General features: G+C 40.0%; 1 protein-coding gene and 1 long non-coding RNA gene across 5 annotated transcripts in view; one reads left to right on the forward strand and one right to left on the reverse strand.

The window, feature by feature from the left end:
• LOC142013862 (uncharacterized) overlaps positions 1-7,985 on the reverse strand; it is a 49,276-nt gene extending 41,291 nt beyond the window's left edge. The window contains exon 1 of the long non-coding RNA XR_012645808.1: positions 7,803-7,985. This is a non-coding gene — a long non-coding RNA (uncharacterized LOC142013862). The remainder of the gene's footprint in view (positions 1-7,802) is intronic.
• Positions 1-22,819, forward strand: part of DYM (dymeclin) — a 416,064-nt gene that overhangs the window by 216,613 nt on the left and 176,632 nt on the right. For all 4 annotated transcript variants that reach the window (XM_074995795.1, XM_074995794.1, XM_074995797.1 and 1 more), the window contains one exon: positions 12,708-12,810. In XM_074995795.1, the coding sequence (XP_074851896.1) occupies positions 12,708-12,810 (103 nt within the window). The remainder of the gene's footprint in view (positions 1-12,707; positions 12,811-22,819) is intronic.

Consider the following 22,819-nt stretch of genomic DNA (forward strand, 5'->3'; position numbering starts at 1 on the left):
GACTGTTAACCAGTTAAGTGGTAGGGGCTGGAGCCAACTGCTTGCCTGTAACTCTTTGCGCCCCATTTGCAGCTCACTCTAGAGTGGGAAAATACAGCGGACAAAATCTTCCCTGTGATTTACTTGGCTAGGTGCACAGCCTTGATCTATAGTTTCTGTGGCATTTGTGGGTGGGGATTTTTAGCAGTAGTGGTCAATGGGAACTCCAGCTATCATGTTTGTACAATATACTTTTACCATCCTCCTTTCTAAGACTGATTTCTTTTCTTTGAATAGAATTGTAGGAATGTTCATTGGCACTCCAAGCCAAAAACGAACAAGATTACCTGTGGTAATTTGTAAAGGGGAAGGCTTTTGGTGCTGCTTACCACTGTTCTCCTGGTGATTTGAGCAACAATTGGTTCATGAGAAGAAATAATTTATTCCTTCAATTGGAAAAAAAAACCTTCCCCCCTCTCTGCCGATTAAACTTTAGACTCAATTTTTAAATATTTACCTTTTATGTTATGTAACTATTTACTCATAAAATCAAATTTCCTTTGGTTTGATATTTTTCCAGTCTTTGTCTCTGTTTGGCTATATTATAGCAGGAAATCATCTTTGTTAGCTTTAATTAGTTGTTTGCAATACCTTCAGAATCTACTTCATAACACTAATTTATGATACACATGAATGCTTTTTGTTAACTTAGTAGAGCTGAAATCTACTTGAGTGAATATATGGTAGATTGATGCATTATAAAACCAATCACCGATTCCCCATTTAAGTTTAAACTAATGCCATGTAAAAGAATCTGTTTAATGAATAAAAGCAAGTTGTACTGAACTAATAAATGGCAGGTGCTTCATTTGTTTTGCAAGAATTTAAAACAGACACACCAGGTGGGTGAGGTAATATGTTTTATTGGACCAACTTCTGTTGGTGAAAGGGACAAGATTTGTGAATTCATCTGAAAGAGTACCAATAATCTGGCTTCAGCCACACATTTGTTATTGGGACATGTTGTGCACTGGATGAGGTACACCACATGTTGTGTTGGGCATGTGTAGCACCCATGAGATGCATCACATCCTCTATTACTTTGTTCATACCTGAAGAAGAACTCTGTGCTACTCTAATGCTTGTCCATGTACCCACAGAAGTTGATCCAATGAAAACAATTACCCCACCCACCTTTTCTCCCCAATACCTTGGGACCAACACAGCAATAACCCTGAAAACAGCGAAGTTTCAAACAGTAAAACTTGGGGAATAATTTTTGGTTGTGTCTAAAGAGGTATGTAGATATTCTTTCTTTCAGTGATGTGTTAAACAGTAGCTCAGAAACGAATGGTACAAATACAACATAGCACATGACTATTAACTAGAAGAGATGAAATTTTGAGTCTAGGCTATTCTCATGACTTACCTATATAAAGGTGGTTCTTTTCTAATGGAATTGTGATGGTGAAATACAATCTGTTGACTGCCATTGTTTAAGGTGTGTTTCCATAATGTGTGGCCTTTATGACCTGTATTTAGTTCTCTACCTTTATTACATTTTTAACTTGAGGAAAGTAATACACTTGGCATGTGAAAATGAGAGAGAAGAGAAGCAGTAATTGAGAGAATATTGCTATAATATTAGCTTGTTCATCCAATTTCTGGTCACTTGGCTCTGTTGAGACGTCTAGGACTCTGTGCGTGAAATAAGCAATTACCAAATAAGCTGTAGTTCTTGAGTATTCCCATACTCAGACATTTTACTGAATATTTTTTACTGGTCTGATAAATTAAACTTAATTACTGTCCTTGAAAATGAAGGCAGAGGCGAGAGAGTGTGTGTGTGCGTGCATGGGTGTGCTCACGTTCTGGAGGGAGGGGTTCTGTCCTTGGTCACCTTCCCTTCTCTCTCTCTCACTCTGTCTCTCACGGTTTTGTCTATCTTCTCTGTTCCAGTAACTGTGTTTACCTTAACCATTTCTTTCAGTGTCTCACCTCTTCATGAATATTATACCATCTGTTTAGACTCAATTTGGATAACTCTAAGTTCTTCCTTTTCCTTTCTAAACAGTCTCTTCTTCCTCTCTTCTCTGCTGTTGTTGCTAACGCATCCATCTTTCCCATCTCCCAGGCTCCAAGCGTCAGCATCATTTTTGACTTTTCTCATCATCGGGGAGGCAGGAAAATTTAGAGTATTATATCCCTAGACTCCCAGCCCTACAGTTTTATTCACACAGGAGTCCTTTGGCTAACATGCATTCAGCTGCAGGGTAAGAGCCCTAGTGTCACTGCCTGCCTGAGTATTCAGTTAAACATTTTCAAATCAAACTAAATGATTTATGTCACCAAATACATAGATTAATCACTGCAGCTTTCCCTATAAATAGGGCCTGGAAAACAGCAACACAGATCCACCGCTGCCTTTCTGTATGGTTGCGTAGGTTTGTGAGGGTGCTAATGAAAGAGCTTAGTTCTGATGAGACCTTTGCCAATTTACCTGTTTTAAATCTGATTTTCTTAAAGCCAGAAAAATCCTTCTTCCCTTCTAAGATAGTTGGTTTGGTTTTTTTTTTAAATCCTCTTGGCTTCTTTCTCAATTGCAGTATTTCTGATATCTAATAAAACATTTTTGCACCATTCCCAAGTCTCATTGACAATTTTTTCTTTATCCCAACTAATCGGGTTCAGAATTGTTTTAAGCCTTTTGAAAATGATCCTTTTAAGGCATCACATAAATATATGTTACTGGTTTGTACTTTAGATTTGTCATACATAAACAAGATAATCAAGTCATGACCATTTGCAGCTAATCAACAACTAATTTTTAGTTCCGCTATAAAGAGAAATTGATCAGTTGATATCTTGTCTAACGTTCAATTCCCCCATGTTGGATGCAACTCTTTATGAGTTAGGAAATCTAAGAATGTGTTAGTATCTGGAAGCATGAAACTTTGAAGTCTCCCTTGGTAATTCAGCTTTTTCTCCCTGTGTGTTACAGATATGTGCTCCAAAGGCTGGTCTTCCTGTTTTCAGCTGTGATTTTTGAGACCCATTGATTCATTACAATGTTGATCCATAAGCATTTTTATGAAAAAGTGTGACAAGGAAGTTCCTGTATATTTGAGCTTTAACTGTTCTGAACTTGCATTGTTAATACAGTAAAACCCTGATTATCGGACATAACCAGACCGACCAATGGTCAGATAACCGAAAATGTCAGATAATGAAGGGGGCGGGGGGTCTGCCTGGGTCCCTTTTGCAGGGGTGTTGGCTGGCTCCCAAGAGTGGGCTGGCGGCTGCCTGAGGGAAGGCAGCTGCTGCAGGGCTGGCTGCCACAGAGGTAGCTGCCTAACGTGGGCTGCCAGATGCCACAGAGCCAGCTCCCCCAGGCTAGCCGCTGAGCTGGCTGCTGCAGAGCCCCACCTGCCTGAGGCATGCTGCTGGCCCCCCCCAGGCACGGAGTCCTGACCACCCCCTGGGTGGGCTGCCACTGCTGGGCCTGGGGCAGGCTACCACAGAGCTGGCTTGCCAGATGTGGAATGCCTGCTGCCCAGGGTGGGCTGCTGATGCCTCCCTGGCCTGGGCCCAGGGCCCCAGCTGACCCCCTGCTCAGGCTGCCACAGAGTCAGCTCCCAGTTGCTGCAGGGCTGTGGGAGATTATCTGACTCCCAATTATCCAAGATTCCATTTTATCCCACACCACCAGGGTGGTACTGGATAAAACAGAATGTTGGATAGCCAGGAGTCGGGTAATCAGGATTTTGCTGTATATAAATTACATATTGTGACAGAAATTGATGATCAAAGACCCCCACTCTCACTCGTCATGTGATTTGTCTGTCCACCCTGATTATGAAGAGTTTTTTTTCCTGGTATATGTTTTCCCTTGTTGTGTGCAGGCTCTACTTAAGCAGGGAGAATTTGAAGTGTGATTAAAGCATATGAATTAGGAGACATTTTTGTAACTGTGCCACAGATAAATGGGAATAACAGTACTACCATTAGGTGGTGCTCTGAGGCTAAATTAATATTTTACCAGTTGCTTTCTGATGCTCAGAGGATGCTATACAAAATGCCGTTTATTATTCTAATGTATTAAATATCTTGAGTGATGGGGATTTCCAAACTTCCCTGCTGCACACTTCAACAGACATTGTCTAGCTAAATTCATCCTAGGAATTTTGTGAAACTAGTAGTTAGATTACCTTATCTCTCAAACGCCAATGCTTCAAGGGTATAAACTGATAGGTGCGATTTCAACATCTAAACTCCTAGTTAAACTATCTGAGCATTTAAATTACAGGAAGAAAAAGAAAAATCAGACAAGAGACAGGAAAGTCTAGAGAGAACCTTTCTTATCTCTATAATTCAGCTGTTCCATCCTCTCACCTCACTCCCCTGCCTCTGTTTTCCAAGGGGGAGAAAATCATTTCATTATGGTTATGTCTACACTAAATGCTTTTCCTGGCAAAACTGGGTTTTTTGTCAGGAAAAAACGTGGAGTATCTACATGCAAAATGCACTTTGTTGACAGTTTGTCGACAAAACCCGGCAGATCCGCCAGCAGCGTTATACCTCTCCCCATTCAGGTATAACACCTTTCTTGGCAGTGTTCTGTCAACAGAACAGCTGTGTAGGCGCTCTGGGGCACTTACATCAACAGTCACAGCTTCTGGTTCACTGAGCAGCCCTGTTTGCAGAGCTTCCAGTCAGCCGTTCTGTTGAGAGAGGGCCGGACAGTCTGGCTGCTCTCTGTCGACAGAGCGGATTGCTCTTTCGATCCTCTTGTACATGTAACCACAACCTGTTGACTGAAGTTTTGTCGAGAATCCCTTCCGACAGTGACTTCTGTCAACGGAGGCTTCTCATGTAGATGTAGCCTATGTTTTTCACTTCCTTGCAGGAGGATTAATATTGTACATTTTTCCATTCTCACATGTTGGAAAAAATGTATTAATCAAAATCCTCCTGCCCTATTTTGTGTGTTGTATTTAAATTCCTTTTGGCTGCAAAGAAACTTAGTGTTTTTCAAAAAAGCTACTTGTGATGGAAGTCTCTTTCCTCCAAAGCCACTGTTCTTCTTCATAAAATGAACTGTACCTTCCAAAATAGACTGACACACTTTGTTTAATCTGCACTTGAACTCACTGCCCTGAACTACTCTAAATCAGTTTTCACCAATGATGTTGTCTGCCCAGCACTAGATGGTGCTGATGACACTACTGAATTAATAGTATTAATGACTGCAGAAGTGACCCTGCATTCCCCACTGCAGGTAAACAAACTATTTTCAATGCTGAGCTTTAGACATGAATCATAGAACACAAGACTGGAAGGGATCTCAAGAGGTCATTGAGTCCAGTCACCTGCCCTCATGGCAGGACCAAGCACCGTCCAGATCATCCCACATAGATGTCTGTCTAACCTGCTCTTGAATATCTCCAGTGATGGAGATTCTACAAACTCCCTAGGCAATTTATTCCAGTGTTTAACCACCCCGACAGTTAGGAAGTTTTTCTTGATGTCCAACCTAAAGCTCCCTTGCTGCAGTTTAAGCCCATTACTCCTTGTCCTAGCCTCAGAGACCAAGGAGAACAATTTTTTCCCTCCTGCCTGTAACCTTCTCTTAGGTACTTGAAAACTGCAATCATATTTCCTCTGTCTTCTCTTTTCTAAACTGAACTCCCCAAATAAGCAATTTACTATATAGCATCTGGAGTTGGGAGGGGGAAAGGAACTCAACAGCTCAAAGGAGCTGTTATCCCAGATCTTTTTTTTTTTTTAAACTCACTTTCCGTAGTCCTGTTGACCGATAGTCTACTCCAAGTGCTTCCACTTATACTAGTTGTACATTGAGGTGAGGATGGTATGGGACGCAGGCAAGTAGCTATCTTGAGGGGAAAAGGGAATGAGAAATTCCAGAGGCCAAAAAAGTAGTTGCTTTCTTTTGTACATTTCTGTATACAGACTAACACGTCTACCTCTCTGATATTTCTCTGGAATGAAATTCTATACTGTTTTTAGACCAGCTGAATTATCCGGTGTGCTGTAGGTACTGATGATATAATTATCTGTAACCTATAATTATCACAAAGGGTTAAAATTTATTAATCTTAGCTAACGCTATTTGTATATCAGAATAATTGAGAGGTGGTGTTCAGTGATAGTGACCAGGAAGTCGTATTTTTAATCCCAGCCCTAACCCTGATTACCTGTGGCCGTGGGCGTTTTACTTCATTATTCTGCTTCAGTGTCTCCATTTGTAACATAGGGAGGATAATATATAGATATCATACTGATAGTTTGGATAAGGGCTTTGAATACAGTGTTATAGAAATTAAGCTTTTAATACTATTCCTAAAACACATCAGACTGAAGAGATTTTGGGACCTGATAGGACATTTAATTGACTCTTACGGGAAAAAGTAAGGTGTGGATTTGAAAAAAAATCATTCCTCTTTTCATTCTTGGATAACAAAAAGAGAAGCTGTTAGTGTGAGGAACTTACTCTACAGCTGTGTCTACACTAGCTCCTTACTTCAAAGGGAGAATGGTAAGTAAGTTGTCGGGAGATTAGTAATGAAGTACTGTGTTGCATATGCAGCACCTCATTAAACTAATTTTCCCCCGTGGCAACTTCGAAGTTTAACACTTTGAAGTGCTGGCTCACATGTAGCCGCAGCTAACCCGCCGGTACTCTGAAGTGCTCAGCGTACTTCGAAGTCCCTTTATCCTCAATATTTTGAGGATACATGGTATTTTGAGGAGACGTGACTCATGCATCTGATGAAGTGGGTCTTTGCCCATGAAAGCTTATGAGCCCAAATATCTGTTAGTCTATAAGGTATCACAGTACTAGTTATTCTCGAAGATACAAACTATCATGGCTACCTCCTCTGATATAAAAAACATACTGTATCTATAATATATTAATTCAGGAAATATTCTGCCTCTTGAAAATTATTTTATGAACTGGCTACATAAATTAATGTATATATTTGCTTATATAAAGTAACATATGAACAGAGGAGGCTCTGCCACTCTACCCTGGTGTATAATTCTGTGGTATCATACCCACTGAAATATTCTCAGTTGCTTAAACTGCTAACTCCTGAGCATATCAAGAAAGTATGCCAAGCATTCCCCAACACTAACACCACCACTTTGTTACTCATGGTTATCACTAGCTTTTGTTTACCCTGTTTTATTGTCAATTTATATCCTCTAACAAATGACAGATACTTGTGTTTTTTGTGAAATCTTATACCAGCTCTTAATCTATATGAATGGTCTGAAAATGAGCCTGCAGGAGATATTAAAAGAATATACAACAGCAAGCCTCTTTGGTATGTAATAAATCAGATTACCTCTAAGGTACTGTTAACTGCACCAAGAAGAAAATGTGTTTTGCAACTATCATCATCACTATGTAGGTGACTGGAGACAAATCATGTAATAAAACACGAAAATTAGGATACAAACCAATCCAAACTCTCCAATTGTCCACATAAAACTTATTCAGTCCACAACTACAGAAAAACATGAGACTACAGGGATGGGAATTCAGATTAATAAATTCAGGTTCCAATATGAGAAAACAAGCTCCAAAACAAAGGTTGATTCACTGGCAATGTTCTCTGCAATATATCTAGCTACTTTTTCTTGCATTATTTTACATTAGACATCACCCCAGGGCTACACTTATATGTATTTTATTAAAAGCCACTATGGGATTAAAGGAAAAACAGAAACTCGCTTTCAAGTACGTATTCACACACTCATACCCTCCTGCACTCATACCCTTACACAAATGAACTTACGTGGTGAGGAGTTGTATAGGGACAACGGAGGAAGTCAAAGCATGGTGAGTCCAGTGTGTCTGCCTGCAGTCATGAATCTGGCGACGAGCTGACTGTATGGCCCCCTTGTCAGCTTTCTCTCTTGTCCGTGAAGTACTCCGGAGCAGTTGGTACCATCCATCCTGGGGAGAGGCCCAAGGCCAGGGCCACCTCCTGCCTCCCCATCTAGCTAAGACTAACTTCTGCAGAATGGTGAGGGCAGGAAGAACTCTCTTACAGCTTCGCACTCATCTTTTTTGTGTTTCAGTCCTTTTGTGCTGGTCCATTGCCCCAGGAAACTGCATGATCATGAGTCATCAGCTAGCAGCAGATGGAACTTTGATCTTCTTTTGATGGGGCCTCTTTCCCTTTCTTTTTTGGAGCTCAGCTCCTGTTATTCTCTGGCCATCAAGGTACTTCTGGCAGCTGGCTGTCCAGACAGAGTGGCTTCAGGGACTGATTCCATTGCGAGTATACACACACATTCACACTTTCTTCACTCACACGAAGGAAAGCTCACTGCAGAAAAAGAAATTTATTTTACAAAGGAACAGCCAGGATCTCTTACAGACTTACTTACTGGTCCTATGAGGCACCTGGAAAATGTGTACCATTGTTAGACCTACAGTATCTCTAAACAGTTTCTCGCTAACATAATAGTTAATATAGACCTAACAGCTGCGACAAAATAAAGCTTATAGAATGTGCTTTCCCAGACTGGGAGGTGTGAAGACATTGGGTTTGGGGGAGAGCTGGCTTTTGCTTCCAGCTCTCATCCACTGCCATTTTATGGGGTGACCTGGTGCAGCTGCTGTAAAAAGCAGGCAGCTAGCAAAGACCCATGTGGAGCTAGCTGCCTCCTGCAAATTAGTGTGGGTTGTGGGGGGAGAGAGGAGGAGGAGGATGGGGGAGCCTGGCTGAGGGTGGGGGGTACGAGTGGGGGGCTGGTGGTGCCTAGGTTTGGGGGAGGGGATAGACTTGGGTGGGCAGCTCGCGGGGTTCAGGCAGCTGGCCCTGACAGTGCAGGGCCTGGGCGGCTGGCCCTGGCTTGAGCTGGTGGGTGGGCGTCTGGCCATGGAAGTGCACGGCTCAAGCGGCTGGCCCCTGCTTGTGCACACTGGGTGGGCAGGTGGGTGACTGGCCCTAATGGTGCGGGGCTCAGGCAGCTGACCCACAGCTTGGGTGGGTGGCTCAGGCAGCTGGTGAGCAGGCCGCTAGGGGTGGGGCGGCATGGCTCCACTGAGTCTGCTCTCTGCTATCTTCCAGACAACTTTTCTGGCAACTCTATTCATAAATTAGTAAGCAGTCCATTCAATTTTGATGTTGATACATTGCCGGAAATATTGCAAGAACAAGCACTCGAAATAAAATAGGATTCAAGTGCAAAAGATAATTTTGAAAACTCAAGATTGTAGTAATCTTGGATAAACTATTTCCCAGTGTACTCGAAAGTTATCGAAGAAGTGCTACGCGTTGGTCTTCCATTTTTGTCGATGTACCTCTGTGAAAAAAGCTTTTCAACTTTAATCACATTAAAAATGAAACAGAAATCGACTGGCTATCAAAAACTGTTTGTGTTGCACCCCTTCATCTTTCAAACTTAGGGTTTCCTAACTTGTGAATAAAATGCAACATCATCCTTCACATTAAATTTATTTTGTTTCTGCTGTTTCTGATGTTAAATTACATTTTTATTTATTTTTGGGCCAAGAAAAACTATTTGTGCTTATTTTTAATTTTAAATAACATTTTATAGCAAGTTTTTGTGTTTATATTGAATTATGAATTTAATTTTTTGTTAAAAGAGGGGTTTGGATGATGATAAAGAAGATGTGGTGGGGCATGAGGGTCTCTCAGTCAGAAGGGGGACGTGATGCCAAAAAGTTTGGGACCCGCTGTTATAGAAAACTTCAGGAATTAAAACCAGCAATGACTGAAAGTTACAGAACTTACATCTTCGTTGTACTGGACTGAGCAAGGTGTTTATACAACACTTACCCTGTGCATATTACTGTACTATGAATGCCTTATGTCCAGGGTACCTCCTTTTTAAGTTCAGGAGTTAGCAGTTTAAGCAACTGAGAATATTTCAATGGGTATGAGTGCGCACGATTATAGAGCTGTTGTCACCTGCTAACTGAAAGTGCTACAGCTGTAGATTGTGTCACTGTATTCTCTGATTGCCTCACAAGCATGTTGAACAGGAAGAACCCTGTGGTATCTCCAAAAGAGGGATTCTTGGGGCAGATGAGCAGTCTCTTAATGCTACCGTGTGGTTGTTCTTAGAGATAAAAGAATGGAGGCACTCAAGCACTACTCTGTTGTTTCCAGGAATGGCTGGCTTGTGATCAGTGGCATCGATGGCAACAGAGAGATCTCAAAGAACATTTGATTACCTCAGACTGGCTATAATTGATCAATCAGACCAGTGCTATCTGTGAGCCATATCCTGAACTAAAAGATGATTGACTTTCAACTGTCTTTGGAGTTTCTCCCCAGCCTCACGTTCTGGTGGCATGTCACACTTTTAGAATGTTTATAGAGAAACAAAAGCCTGTCCTTTGCCTTTGTGTGTAAAGTGTAATATGAATAGAGCGAAAATAGAAGTGGTGAATGAATTTGAAAGTAAAAATAGTAAGCTAACTGCCTGGGGGACATAGACGTTAGAAATTATTTTAAATGGCTTGGGGAGTGTCCTGAAGCAGGGATCCAGATATGAATACTTTGTATGGTTGTGAGTTAGTAAATGTACGATATAAGTAGGGCAGTATAACATCTGTCAAGTCGAGAGGCTGATACTTCAAGGCTCTCTACGTCTCAGTTCTTACATTTTTCTTAGGCCATGATTTTAAAAAAAATATAAGCAATTTTGGAGGTCTCAATTTTTTGGAGCAGTGTTTGACTGAGGCACATTAGAGGGGTTTTGATTGTCAGAAAGTGCTGAGCACTAGTCCTGTCAACATCAAAGCTTTCTTTTTGCCTTCACCTTTAGCTTACCTCCTCTTGCAATCAATTCCATATTTTCTTACATGACTGCCCTGTATGCCTCAAATGACCGTTCTCATCCACATCCTATCCCTCCCTCAAACCTTGTGGTTCATTGTATTAAACAGACAGTTTTTTGGCTCTCTATTGTGCAGTACTATTCCTCGATTTTCTTCTTCCTTGACTACATCTGTATGTCTTGTCTCCCTTAGACGGTAAGATACTCAGGACGGGCACCTGTCTTTGCGTCTTTAAAGCATAATACACAGCTCTGGTTTGTGATGTTTTTGTGCTTATATTAAGTGTACAGCATAAAGACTACATTCACTATTAAATGTGTTTAAAATGTTACAATTAATAGTCATGTCCTCCCTAAACATCAGTTTCCAGGAACACACCTGTATGTCTAATAAACGAAGCTGAACCTGTCAGTTTAATGTGCTTGAGAGCTGCAGGATAGATGTATACTCTGATTGAAAGGTGATTGTTTTGTCCTTCAAACCACGCAACATATATAATAATATATATAATAGCAACATTATATATGCTGTTATGTGACAACAATGCCCTGACGCTACGTGCATTGGACAGACTAGGCAAAACCTTCTCCAAAGAATAAAAGGACACAGGGCAGACATCAAGAAAATCAATACACATAAGCCTGTCAATGGAGTGGGCCATTCTGTTGAAGACCTGAGAATGTGTTCTGCAACATAGAGAATTTAACAACAGATTAGAGTGTGAGATTTCTGAATTAGAGTACATATTCATATTTGACACATTAACACGTGGTATGAACAGAGACATCAACTACCTCATGCATTACAAGGACTGCTTCCCTTCTTTTGTTGCTCGTAATGTATCTCATACAGGACAATTAACATCCCCTCACCTCACACCCCCTTCCTTCTATCCTATTTGATTTGTCAGTTTTTATTGCAATTTTTTTTTTTTGGTCCTCTGTACTTATATATGTCAATCTGTATTGGAAATGAAATTGGTCTGAAGAAGTGGTCTGTCCCATGAAAGCTCATCACTGGATAAATCATTTTGTTAGTCTTTGAAGTGCTACATTTTGCCACCTCTGTTTAGCAACTTGTAGTACGACGTATACCAGGTAGTTCATGTAAGATAACTTATTTGGGATCTACACCATTCCCCAGCTAGTAAAAATTAAGCACAGGACTTTTTAAAGATCCATGGTGACTTTGGAGTATAGAGGACTGTCCATAGTGAGACTTTTCACGATAATGTAAGTCATTTAGATGATTTTGAAATTTTGAAAAAGTGGAAGTTCAGAATAATTTTAAAAGTGCAGACATATGTAGGCCTCTAAACTCCACAAATTAATTACATTTGTCATTCAGTTCCTCATCCTCTGATTTACACCAGAAGTCTCTGCTATTCCTTGAGAAGAAAATATAATATAGTAGTCCTGACTAAATTGATAAAATACATATTTTTAGTAACTTAGGAAGTTTTTATGTATTAAAACATTAACAAACGGAAAAATGGGAAGTAGAAAAATGCACAAGATACTACTGCTATATTGAGATAGTGAGCTTGAAGATTTTATTGTTGTGGGTACATATGAACAGAATTAAAGCTGCACAATCTTAATTTTGTTATTTCTTGAATTTTGAGTATAAAAGCCTGAAAGGTTAACGTTCTTTCTCCATATTTGGTTGTGTGGAATTCAGTCTTCTTTCTCACTTATCTAAACTGTGAAGGATAATATCCGCACAACTGATGTGCATTGTACTGTTCTTTATATCTCCCAAGTCAGGGAAATACTATGGAGAGTTTCTTCCAATTGAATAGACTGGCTTGACTGGAAGTAAAAAGTTGCTTGTGAATTCTTTATTATAGTAAACATTTTCCGATTTTTATGTTCTTTTTCAGTTTGTTTTCTTTGCTGTCTAAAAAACACAACAAAGTTTTGGAGCAAGCCACACAAACCTTGAGAGGTTCCCTCAGTTCAAATGACTCTCCACTTCCTGATTACGTGAGTATTGAGCTTAATGTTTAAGTGAACGTCTCAAAATAGAAGCAGCAACGTCCCTAAATCTGCAAAAGTTTATCAAAGCGTGTGACAACAAGGCAACCACCAACGCCAAAATATAGGAACCTCTCAAAATGACATCATGTCTGAAACTTAGTAAGAAAAATGAAAAATATACTTGCAAATGGCAAAACAAAACCACAGCTATTCATAGTTAAAAATCCTTCCATAGCCTGTCAGCTTGCAATTTTCAAGAGAGTTGCAAGTGGGTGCATTTAAGAGATATCGTTAAAAGCATACTTAAAAAAATAAAAGCTCTTCGGTATCATCCAACATTTTAAAAGGCCTAAAATGTTATGCAGATCGGCTATTGAAACAAATCCTAAGACATATTTGAAACAGCAGTAAATGCAATTTCAAACCAAGCTGGTGTTTCTGAACACATACAGGTCTAAGGATCACATCTACTTTATTCTAAGCCAATCTCTGCATGTAGGACAACAGTTTGTAAATTGATTGCATGACTGTCAGATAACTTTTGTTTACTGTTCATTTATATGACAAAGTAACTTCCTTAGAAGAGTTAAATGGCATTATTTATACTTTTTTTTCAAATGTCTCTGGATTATATTGATTTACATTATACATTTTATTTTATAAATCTGCTTTTTTGAATTTATAAATCAGTATGAGTTTGATCATGGAAATATAGCCATATTTTACATGAAGTTTTAATAAGTGTTTCAGGAAACCAGACTGAGAGATTACAAACTTTACAACTCTGTCTTCACATATTTGAAGTTTTTAAAAGCCCTTGAACCTTCTAGAACCACCAGAACCCAATGCAAGCCACTAGTGAAATGGAAGGTGTGGGGGAAGAGAAGAGAGAGTCTCTGTCATAAAACAAGAGACAGCTGATGATGGATGCAGATAAACTAATAGAGCAGTACAAGGAAACAATATTGGTGAGCATGATAGGCTGTGGTCTCAACACGCAAGTTAATATCTATTAAAAGTTATTAGTTTTAATCTGATAGGTTATATTTTTCAGTGCTTTTGAGAAGTAAAACTATAACATATTGTCTGATTTGTAACCCAGAACATGATGTTAAAGAAGCAAAACAAAAACATCTCTTAGTATAAGGAAATAATCATAATCGTATATTTTAATAAAAGAGAGTATCGCATAGATCTAAAAGCTGTTTCAGTTGGACAAGCCTGGACAACCAGCTGTCCATTAGAGTTTGCAAGGGTGTCAATGGGTCAGTGCTCTAACTTCGTAAATGGCACAGTTTCCTTTGAGTCAGTTTTGAGCACATGTCCCAGTATTCTGTAAGCAGGCAGTACACTAGAGATGCAACATTACATGATACCTAAGCACTTATACTTGCAAATCATTCGTAATTTTTCACAGGGGTAATTAACATGAATGCTTTTCAAATTCCAACTTTGTGCAATTATGGCTCTGCATTTTCGAAGATCTCTTTCAGTTCCAGGAGTCTTCATGACTTCTCCTAAATCTTGACTTAGAGTTATTTTTGTCTGATTTCAGTCCAGTAGTGGCACTGTTTCAGTGACAGTGGCACTGTCAATCTTTAGCTTTCAAACCTATCTCACTGCAATGTGGTGGAGCTTAAATTGCTAACGCATGTAGAGCAATTTCAGATGTTTGAATGAAAATCTGTGTAGAAGGACACATTTTTGTAATGCTAGCATGTATTCTTCAGCAATGAACTATAGCTGTAATGGCCTAATTTGTTTGCCAGAAAGGTACTTACTGGGCTGCCTTAGAAAAGAATGTTGACTTTAAGAAGAGGTTCTTGGAATTCTGTGCCCTGCCCCCTTGGCACCCCCAATGCAAGAAGGAGAGAGTGGTTATGTTTGTAGGTGTGGGTTACATCAAGTTTTTTAGGAATAGAGATAGTTTTATATTAGAATGCTACCCCAAGTTTTAGGACATAGTTAATTTTAGGTAAAAGTTGGAAAAACTTTTAAAAATTTTAATTGCAATTATATACAACACAGGAGTAGGGACTTATGGCAGCAGAGTACTTTACTTGCTGCTTACTAGTGTTTGACCTGACATGTTGAGTAGCTAGTTGAAGTCTAGTTTTGGAACTGACTTCTGGAAATCCTTGATGACCATAACTAGGATCAGAGTTCCAGAATTCTCTGCACTCAGAGCTTGCTAGCTGCTGATTTCTTTTATCAATTTACTCCTTTATTTTCATGCTAGCCAACTGCCAGCAATGTATTTAAGCCACTGATGTTCTAGTGGGCTAGGTTATCCACAAACAGTCAATGTAAATTGCTAATTGACCACATGGGAAAACTTTTGTAACCTGACTGAGTTTAAAATTGGACATTTTTATTTGGGAGGTAGCATATAAGTGGATTTTTACCAAAGTTTACTCTAGAAATACATCCTTGCATAAATACTAGTAAGGAACTGGAGTTCTAAATTCTCCCATTTTGGGGGATGTCATGTAAATGTCAGTTCAGAGGCAGTTAAAAGCTTGCCAGTGACTGTAAGTACCCTCTATCAATTAAATATCTGGGTACTTAGATAATGTTTAGCAGTCCCTCATGCCACAAGATCTATAGAGCAGGTACACAGTTGATCAGTACCTACTTTTACTGGATATTTAAAATGTGTCCAAGAAATAAAGTCGGTCTCAAGAAATTCTTAGCATTTTAGAGCACTCTGATGCCACATGTTGAAGATCATGCGACCAAATCATGTGAACTCTGCAAGAAAGTTCCTTTGCAACATCATTTCATATGGGGGAGGAACAGATGACCCTATCTTTGGAAATACAAAAATGTTCTCCTGATTGGTCCTCTTAAGAATAGTCCAAAGTATGATATATGTGCATTAGTCAAGGGCTAGAAATTGTTGTACTATTATAGTCAAAAAGGAAAGTTTAAGCAATATGAGCAAAGTAAGCCATGCATTTTAGAATCTAGTAGCAAAGCCTGATGGCTTTGTGAGAACTGCTGATCACAGCTGCATTTTTCCTGGCGAGCTCCCAGTCTGGTGAATTATTTCTTACCTGCTGTGCAGAGCTCATGTTATTTGGAAGCCCAAGAGTCTGCAAATGTCACTGCATTTCCTCCTCCTTTGTTAATAATCTACATAAAACTTTGTAATTGCTTGATGAGATTTTTCTCTTTCTATTCTTTTTCTGTCTCAGCTTGTGCTCCATAATGGGGGTATATGAAGTCCACTGTTTAGATTCTTCTTTGATTTATCCTTGATTTATATGGTAAATAGAAAGCAGCTGTCTGTTTAAGCATCTAATTCTTGAAACCCTTAGGCCCCTCCAGCGTCATCTGGAAATAATGTAGCTTGTAAAACAAAGCTAAGAAGAAAAAGCAATGTTTGTTTTATGTGGGATGAATGACTTCAGATGGGGTCCTTCTAATTCAGCCATTATGAGGGTTATTAAAAAGCAGTATTACAAAAGTGGTTTCAACAAAAAGAATTTTTTGTAACTTCTATCTTGTTATTACAGTTGATTATAGTCAAAGCTAAAAGAGTACTTTATAAATAGTCCTTCATTTTAGTTCCCCCAACTGAGAACCAAAGGTTCAGTAATGTTGCTTTCTTATACGAGTGGATGTTAAATCGTTCTCTTATTTCATTTAATTCCTTAAAACAAATAGTGTTAGAAGTCAAATTTACATATTTGCTTGTGTATCATGGGATGTATAAAGTCTAACTGAAGGAAGTTTGCTGAACAAAAATATTCTTACTAACTTCTAAACAAGGTGATGTTCTCTTAGCTGTGATCTCTTTAGAAAACCCCTTCATCTGTTAGCTGAGATTGCCAGCAGTAGTACCAGTTGAAGTAGTGGTTTTTGTGATCCGGACAAATGAGTTGGTTAATCTGAGTCTACCACATATGATAATTTCAGTCATTCAATCTGGGCAGTATAAAACCTGTAACTAAGAGATTGTAGTGTTTTGATACCATGTAAATTTTGTATGCTTACATAGATGTAACCTGCAGGCAGCAACTGCACTTTAAAAAGTTAAGTATATATATTAAGGTTGAAAAGATTTTGATATTCTCAACATCTAAAGAAGAATTGTATTACAATAGACTATAGGCATTTCTTTTGAAGGTGAGCTTGCCTATCATTCAACGATTAGGTAGGTTAATTAGAAATAAAACTAAGAAGATAGGCTTGCATGCTACCGTCTAGTAACTTTCGAGTTTTAGAGGTGAAACTAAACCAGCTAGGCATCCAGCTACTGTGATACAATTAATACTGTCTAGACATTAGTCTGTCAATATACTGTGTAACAGTAGTTACACAATAACTGTGTATTGCATTAGAATTCCTTGACTGTAGCCTTCATTATGCTAGCTGTAGAAGTTTGTCATTTTTTGCTGAAGGAGAAAAATCTTCTCATCATTGCTCAGTATATGCCTAATATATATAAAATACATAAAATGAAAGTAGCCCTCTGGCATAGTGTTTATTCAAGTCATATTTAAAATCTATTGTTTTAAGCTTTGTTCTTTCCATTGAAGCTCTGTCTCCTTTCCAGAATTATTCCTGCATAATTTTTTCCATTTTTACTTGTGAAGGTCCCATCTTAAATTAAGGTTTTCATGGTTTGTTTACTAAACTGATAATATTTACTTGTACAATGTTAATGAATGATTAGCATTGTCTAGTATTCCCTTACTGCTGAATTTGAGTCCTTGATTTTTAGACCTTTTTGTGGTTGCATTTAATAAGCTTATTCTACTATAATGATAAAAGAAAATGATTTGTTTCAGTAAGTTGTTATTGAACATTGTAGTACAAAAAAAAATCAGACATTTGTGACATTCCAATGCTTCACCACCCTCCTGGTGAAGTAGTTTTTCCTAATATCCTACCTACTCCTCTCCTTCTGCAACTACAGACCATTACGCCTTGTTCTGCTGTCTGTCACCACTGAGAACAGTTTGTCTCCATCCCTTTTAGCGCACCCCTTCAGGAAGTTGAAGGCTGCTATTAAATCAGCCCTCAGTCTTCTCTTCTGCAAACTAAATAAGCCCAAATCCCTCAGCCTCTCCTCGTAGGTCATGTGCTCTAGGCCCTTAATCGTTTTCATTGCCCTCCTCTGAACCTGCTCCAGCACATCCACATATTTTCTATACTGGGGGCCCAAAACTGTACACAGTACTCCATATGTGGCCTCACCAATGCCGAATAGAGGGGAACAAATACCTTTCTAGATCTTCTTGAAATGCTCCTCCTAATGCAAAGTTGGCAATATCTACTTAAGATATGCAAAGTCTAGCATGTTAGGCTCTTTAATGTTGTTACCCAATTTTGCACTGATTTACTCCTGAAATCTAAGGCCACAAGGGACATTGTATTCACCTCTGTATGAACCATAAAACTTCTCCAAAATAATTCCTACAGAATCTCTTAAAAAAAGATCCATTTTTTATGTTAAAATTATCAGTGATAGAAAATCAGTGACCCTTGATACATTGTTCCAATAGTGAATTTACCAGCACTTTCAAAATTTGTCTAACTTCAGCTTTTAGCTGTTGGTTTGTATTGTATCTTTCTCTTCTAGACTGGAGCAATTCTAATGCCTCTTAATTATATCGCAGGTTCCTAGCATTAGTGTATAATAGTGTAAAATCATGCCATACCATGCATGTTATCAATTCAGTTACATGTCTAACCTCCTAGTCTGGCACCTTCAGCACCTAATTGGTGCCGAATGAATGAATGAATTTGCCAAACTATGGGAGGTCAGTATTGTTGAACAGCATTGTCAACACTTTCACTACTTACAGGGCTCTTAGAAGACACTTAAGGATAAACTACAGCTAAGTAACAGCACAGAATACTGAGAACCAGGACAGGTGGCTGCAAACTAACTTTATGTGACTACGGAAAACTTGGCCACACCTATGATAAGTAGCTATCCAGCTAACTAAAATCATCCCAGACCACATATGTTATCAGGCAAGAAAGTGCCAGATGAGAGAAGTTCATCCTGTGTTTATTTTTCTACATGTTCTTTTGGTTCCTTAATTATTTTTGATTTTGTGTTAAGTGCTTGTATCGCCCCTCTTTTTCCCTCCCTTTAGCTATCAATTTAATTCTCATTTTCTGCTTGTTGTCCGGTTCTTGACAACCGTACACTGTTGGCTTAGAAGTGGAATTGCCATTTAACATCAGATTCTTTTTAGGGTGCTCTCCCTCCACTGTGAATGCTGAGCTGCAGGCTGTAAATACGTTTTCTAAGTATTACTCATCCCCTCCCCCGGATGAATTATGTTTTAGTATGAGAGAAAATTACTCCTACATAGTCACATAATTTTTATATAATCAAAAGGTAGCAATTTTTGGGTAGCCTTGAATAACTGTCTAACTTAAGAGCCAAAATGAGCTTTTATTAGGTAAGCACCAAATTCTGCAGTTCCTTCTGAATTTTTACTCAACAGTTCTCTTTGAATCCGTTTGGAGTGTTTAATATGTAAAGACTGCATGATTTACCCCTAAACAAAAAACAAGTTAACCTAAAATTGTGTGACAAAATATTTATACAGTTCAAACTGCTTGATTATTGTTCAGAAGATTGTAGTCAGTTTTGTTTTTTGCAGTTGAGCTGCACATTTTCTGTTTAGTAACAAGTTTGCAGCTGAATGAATCTTGGATAATTTTAAGTTCAAGAAAACGTCTTTGGTGTATAATACTAGGAATTTCATTTAATTTAATTTAAGAAACCCAAGATGATCCTGTGTAAACTCTTGATGGAAGACACCACCATTGGAGGTCAAGGGAATCTTTCATAAGCCTTCTCCTTGTAAATACCCTTTACTGCTGACTTACAAGTGAAAGTTCTGCTGTTTGTTAATAAGCCTCTTACTTGCTTAATTAGTGTTAATAAAGAATCTTACGTTCCTTGATTTGCAAAGAATTTTGAAATCCTTGGATACAATTGCTTTATAAGTATTTGTGTTCATGTTCCTCATTTTTACTTGCTGATTGGCCTTTGAAAGTTTCCTGGTGATTTAAAAGGGCCCAGGACTTCCTGCCTCCACTGCGGCTATCTTGGCAGCAGCCAGAATCCAAGTCCATTCCCCTCTTCTCCCCTCCCCCTCAGATAGCATAGGCCCTGGAGTACTGAAGGGTTTCCCCCACACACCACTTGCCCAAGAGCCTGGCAGCTCTGCCAGTAATACGGTATGCGCTGTTGGTTAAGAATGTTTTACAGTCTTCGCCCACCTTACGAGGGTAATTTGTTCCTGAAAAACCCCTCTTAGGTCAAATTCTCGTAAGTCGAAAATGTAAGTACCATTAATTTCAATGTGAAAAATTTTTGTTTGTTCCTGAGTCCCAAAATTTACACCAGTTTATGCTAAAACACCACCAAATCCCATTAAAATGAACACAATTACTTCAGCAGTTAACATTGGTTATCATAACACAACATAACAAGGCATTTTCCCTTCATTAATTACTCTCTAATATGGCTGTTTACCTGCTTTCGGGGGGCTGTCCCAGGTGCAGGCACAGGGCTCCGAGGGGAACGGAAATCAGAGTGCCTGGGAGGGTGCACAAAGCCGGGTAGCTGCCCATGGCTGCAGAAGCGGGGCCAGAGCAAGTGGGTGGGCAGAGCAGGGCAGGGCATGGGGAGGCAGCCCGGCCTGAGTGCAGCTTAGGTTAAGTGGGGAGGGGGCAGTGCTAGGGGGCTGGTTGTGCGTGGAGCTAGGCAGGCACAGGGGACCCCCAACTGGCAAGGGGCAATGCCTTGCTTGTACGGGGCTCGTACGAGGCAGCAGCGGCAGGCGAGCCAGGCACTAAATGGGATGGAACACCGCAGCCGGCAAGCGGTGCCCAAGGCACAGCTGCCCGGGGGGGGCGGCCGTGGCCCCCTAGCCGCCTCGGGGGGGTGAGCGGCAGCGGTGAGGCCGGGATGGGCTGTGTGCCCAGCATCCACGTCTCGCAGAGCCACGTGATCTACGGCCAGGACTTGGACGAGTCTACCTCCCTGCGCCGCGCCACCACCCCGCTTCACGGCCTCTTCGTCGAGACCAACACAGCCCACTCCATCCCCTCGGTGCTCGCCTACCAGAGCCGCCAGCCTCCGCCCAGCCCCTGCCTGTGCCGCCAGGAGCGCAGGGAGCCCGCGGCCACCAGCCGGGCTGGGGTGCGCAGCTGCTGCAGCACTGAGGCGGAGACCCAGGCCAGCCACAGCAGTGTCAAGGTAAAGGCGGGGGTGGGCCAAGGTACCCAGTGTGGTGGCTCTGCGGATGGGCACTGTCCCCTCCCCTCCTGGCTCCAGAGGTGGGCACCCACTGTGGCTGTCTGGGGGCTCTGGGAAACCACTGCTGGCGCAGCGGAGAGATGCACCAGGCGGGCAGCAGCTGCGGGCAGCCGTTGTCTGGAGCCATGGCCTTTCTCCCTCTGCAGGGTGGCTGCGTCGTGCTCAGGCGCACAAAATCCAAATCAGTCTTCATAAGCCGAAGTAGGGGTATTAAATGAAACTCCTTGTACAGTCAAATTCTTGTAACCGGAATGGACATATCTCGGGGTATAACTAATTGTCTGTGGTGTGAACTATTCCTCATTTGAATTAGTTGCTCAGGACATTTTCTGAAAGGTTGATTATTCTGGGTCAGGGTTTTGTGCATAGCAGAGCAGCTACCTCGCTATGATCTATTGAAAGTTAGTCTTTATGAAGGTGAGCTTTATCAAGGGTTCATAGGTAGTAAGAAATTCTACATTGAGTAATTCTGCAAAGTAGACCTAAGTGTCTGCAGGAGCAGTTCTTACTTCTTCCAACATTTCTGGAAAGAGTAAGATTATTTTTGTAGCTTCCCTGTATTGCAAAAATTACAGTCATAAAGCAGCGTTTGGAACAAAGAAAATAACCTTTAGAAAGCCCAAAGTATGTTCCCTATTTTAAAGATGTCTAAATACTTCTCTTTATAAACATACAAAGATAGAATTTGACAGAGACTCTGAAAAGAACATATATATTAACTTTTCCAGGCTTATTTTTTCACAAAATTTCTTAATCTGAAATATTTATGCTATGTTTACTATATGAAAATGTCTATTGGTGAAATTCCAGAGTACAAAAGATTTGGGCCCTTTATTTTTAACTACTTTCTGCTTTCCCTTAATCCCTATTTTATGATATATAGGCAACATCTATACACTACATTCCCCTTTTGAAAGGGGCAAGCAAATGAGCGAGATCAGAAATGCAAATGAGATATGGATTTACATGTCTCATCTCATTTGCATATTCTCATGTTACCTTGCTTCTGAAGGAGCCTTTTCCGGTAGCAAAAACAGCTGTGTAGGTGGGGTTCCTTCGAAAACAAACCCCATTTTTGAAAGAACCCTTCTGGGAACAGAATCAGAAGAAGGGTTCTTTAGAAAACAGGGTTTGTTTTTGAAGGAACCCCAACTACACACCTGTTTTTGTTTCCAAAAAAGGCTCTTCTGTTAGCAACGGTTCACAAGAATATGCAAATGAGGTGTGCGATATATAAATCACTGCCTTATTTTCATTTATAATCTCATTCATTTGCATTCCCCTCCCAAAAGAGGAATGTAGTGTAGATGCAGCCATAGTGACTAAACAATAGGGGTCTTTGAACTCTTCAAGCTGGGTGACATTTTTTAAAAATGCCAATCTGTATACATTGGAAGGGCGTTATATAAGGAGAGTAAAACAAGTTCATTGGTATTTCCTTCACTATCGAGTTGTATGATTGGAAAGTGATTTAGCAGAAGTTGTGTGCAACAGAGAGACCCCTCTCTAGAAAAAGTGGCCTGAAGTAGAAAGTAAGAAAAAACTGCAAGTAAATGTTAAGAAACCAAGTAAATTAGTTAGATACAGAACATATTCTGTGATGGACTGAGTGCTTTGGCCAACATGAAGATATTTGGACGGACACTAAAAATTTTCACAGAACAGAAAACACCATGACCACAGATGGCACTAGTTGGCCAAGCTCTGTCTCCAGGAATT

Source organism: Carettochelys insculpta, chromosome 5 (assembly GCF_033958435.1).
Source record: "Carettochelys insculpta isolate YL-2023 chromosome 5, ASM3395843v1, whole genome shotgun sequence".
In the NCBI taxonomy this organism is placed as follows: Eukaryota; Metazoa; Chordata; order Testudines; family Carettochelyidae; genus Carettochelys; species Carettochelys insculpta.